At 31.1% G+C, this 2,704-nt stretch overlaps 1 protein-coding gene across 1 annotated transcript in view; it reads right to left on the minus strand.

The window, feature by feature from the left end:
- Positions 1-762, minus strand: part of LOC101294516 (ribonuclease S-4-like) — a 2,060-nt gene extending 1,298 nt beyond the window's left edge. The window contains exon 1 of the mRNA XM_004289505.1: positions 502-762. Within this exon, the coding sequence (XP_004289553.1) occupies positions 502-762 (261 nt within the window). The remainder of the gene's footprint in view (positions 1-501) is intronic.
- Between the last annotated feature and the right edge of the window lie 1,942 nt (positions 763-2,704).

Genomic DNA, 2,704 nt, shown 5'->3' on the forward strand with positions numbered 1-2,704 from the left:
GTCTCTCAAATGTAAGGAAATAAGACAGCGAAGAAAGCAAGAGAGAACAACAGAACTAAACGAAGAAGAAGAATGAGGCCACAAAAAATTTATACTAACCGGTGAAGATCAAGCTCTTTGTTCCTTTGCTCTCAATTTCTCCAACAGATATTTTTGAGAGGAAAATGGATGAGTAATCGTTTATATGGAGAGGGAGAAATCTTTGGCGAGACAGAAAAGGAGAAGAATTTAGTTCGGGAGGATGTATGTCACTTCCCCACTAACGAAGAGTCCAGAGTCCAGACAGTTCAAGAAGATACAGCAAGGGCAAATGCGAGATTATCCAACTCCGAAGGGCACTACTGGAATTACACCACCTAACAGGAAGGGCAGAACACGTAAACACACTGTTTTTTACTGTAGATGACGTCATCTCAAAGAATAGATATATAGTAAATTAGGTGTTAGGATTAGAAAGAAAACAACTGTAGGTGTCATATATTTACATGTATAAAATTATACCTGCGCATTATTAAAGGGGTGACTTATCAGTGCTTGCCTACAAACGACTCGTGTATCGGAGAAGTTTGACGGCCAGATGCTGTGAACGGTAAACTTGGTAGGCAGAGGTGATTTGGAATCACCTTTTTGTGTACCATAACAAACTCCAAGTGGGTACTGGAGCACAAACTGCATGTACTCAAATGGTTCAGCATTTGAAAGCTTGATAAGTTGGACAAGGACATAGACTGACAGAAAGAAAACGAAGACTGAATTCTTCATCATATTGAAAATGATGTAAAGCTAGGCAAATGATAATGATGATGATGATTATGCGATTCTATTCTTCGATCAATAGCGTTTATATAGGACATTGTACCCCAAAAAAAAGAATCTTCGATATGTTCATGACTTTACGTAAATGTATATATATTGAGCCATGCAAATAATGACTAAGCTTAGTTTCTGAAAAACTGAAACATGTATTAATTGTTGTAACCTAATATGTGACTCATTTGTACCGATTAAAAGTAGAGGGTATGTAATTACGTATAGGAAACTACATGACTAGCTAGTTGAAAAAATATATATTCTTGGTTGATGACATCCAGAAATTCCTTTAAAAAAGATAAAGACTTCCAGAAATGTATATGGACACATTTTGTTTACTTCAGATAATTTGTAAGTAATTATATATATATACTCCGGATCTAGAGAGGATCTCTTTAAACTATTAAAGTGAGGATGTTTTTAGTTCTAGCATGTATTTGACAATCAAAGCCACTCATTCCCTAGTTACTTACCCACATATAAATCATACAAAAAATTAGCCAAAATTGTTTAACCATTTGATTATCACAATATTTGTTTTAATTTTATCTAACGGCGTACAATTGTTTAAGTCAATTTGAATGACAAAATGATTATGAAATTAGTTGAAATTTTATAGACATGTATCTTGCATATGAATCTAAATGATCAACGGTTGAGATCGTTAAATGAAGTCATCTACTAATGTAAAATAGTGGAAATCTTCAAATTCTTAAAGTAAGGATGTTCTCTTTAGATCCTCCCTAGCCTCTATATATATAGGGAAAATTTTAAGAACAGTACATGACAAATGGTCCACTCCTAATTTTGGTGTTTCAAGTTTCAAAACAATCATTAAGGTACATGAACTTCTAATCTCAACCAAAAATATGTACATGTTGTTATGTCTTCCGTTATCTTGTGTGTTTTCAATTAAAATTTGAGTAACAAATCAGTCACTCTCTAATTTAGCAGTAATAAATTATTAAAATTAATAATTACTAAGGAGAGAGAAATCAAAAAGATCTAATTCTCATTGCTGAACAAGTAATAAATTTTTTTGAGGAGCAGCAAAGTCATTATTGAGCACAGAAGATCTAATTTTCATTGCTAAACTAGTAACAAAATAGCAATTTCTGAAAGACTAAAATTAAAACAGAAAATGGAATAGAGTGATCTACTTGCAGACATCAAAGTCATTAAGATTATGGTCTGAGTTAACAAAATTAAAAAAATACATATAAATAGAAAAAGAGTAAAAAAAAATACATATAAATAGAAAAAGAGTAAAACAAATATAAAGACAAGAGAAAATGGAGAAAACCCGAAATCACCATTTGAAAATTAAGAAATTACATAGAGTTAACGGCGTTACTGACGTCATGTACTAAAAATATGTCGTGATTCTAATGTCATGTACTTTTATCATTGTTTTGAAACTTGAAACACCAAAATTAGGAGTGGACCATTTGTCATGTACTTTTCTTAAAATTTTCCCTGTATATATATATATATACATAATTATTATCAGGTCCAAATATCCTTATTTATTACAAAGGTACAATTTTTCTTAATTGACCCACTTTTAGATCATATTTTCTCATCTTAACCGTTCACATTGTAAGTATATATGAGTAGATCATATCTATAAATTTTCAGCCAAATTGATAATCATTAAGGCATATTCAAATATGTGATTTAGAACTAAAAACACGAACGGTTCAGATTGACCAGTTTCAATTCGTTCATTGATTTAATAATTTTTGATACCTTAACGATCTCTAAATTAGCTGAAAATTTGTAGAGATTATCCACTTATATATATCTACAATGTGAACGATTAAGATGAGAAAATATGATGAAAAATTGGGTCAAATTAAGAAAATTCGTACTTTTTGAATAAATAAAGATGTTT

Source organism: Fragaria vesca, linkage group LG1, assembly GCF_000184155.1.
Source record: "Fragaria vesca subsp. vesca linkage group LG1, FraVesHawaii_1.0, whole genome shotgun sequence".
NCBI classification, from domain to species: Eukaryota; Viridiplantae; Streptophyta; class Magnoliopsida; order Rosales; family Rosaceae; genus Fragaria; species Fragaria vesca.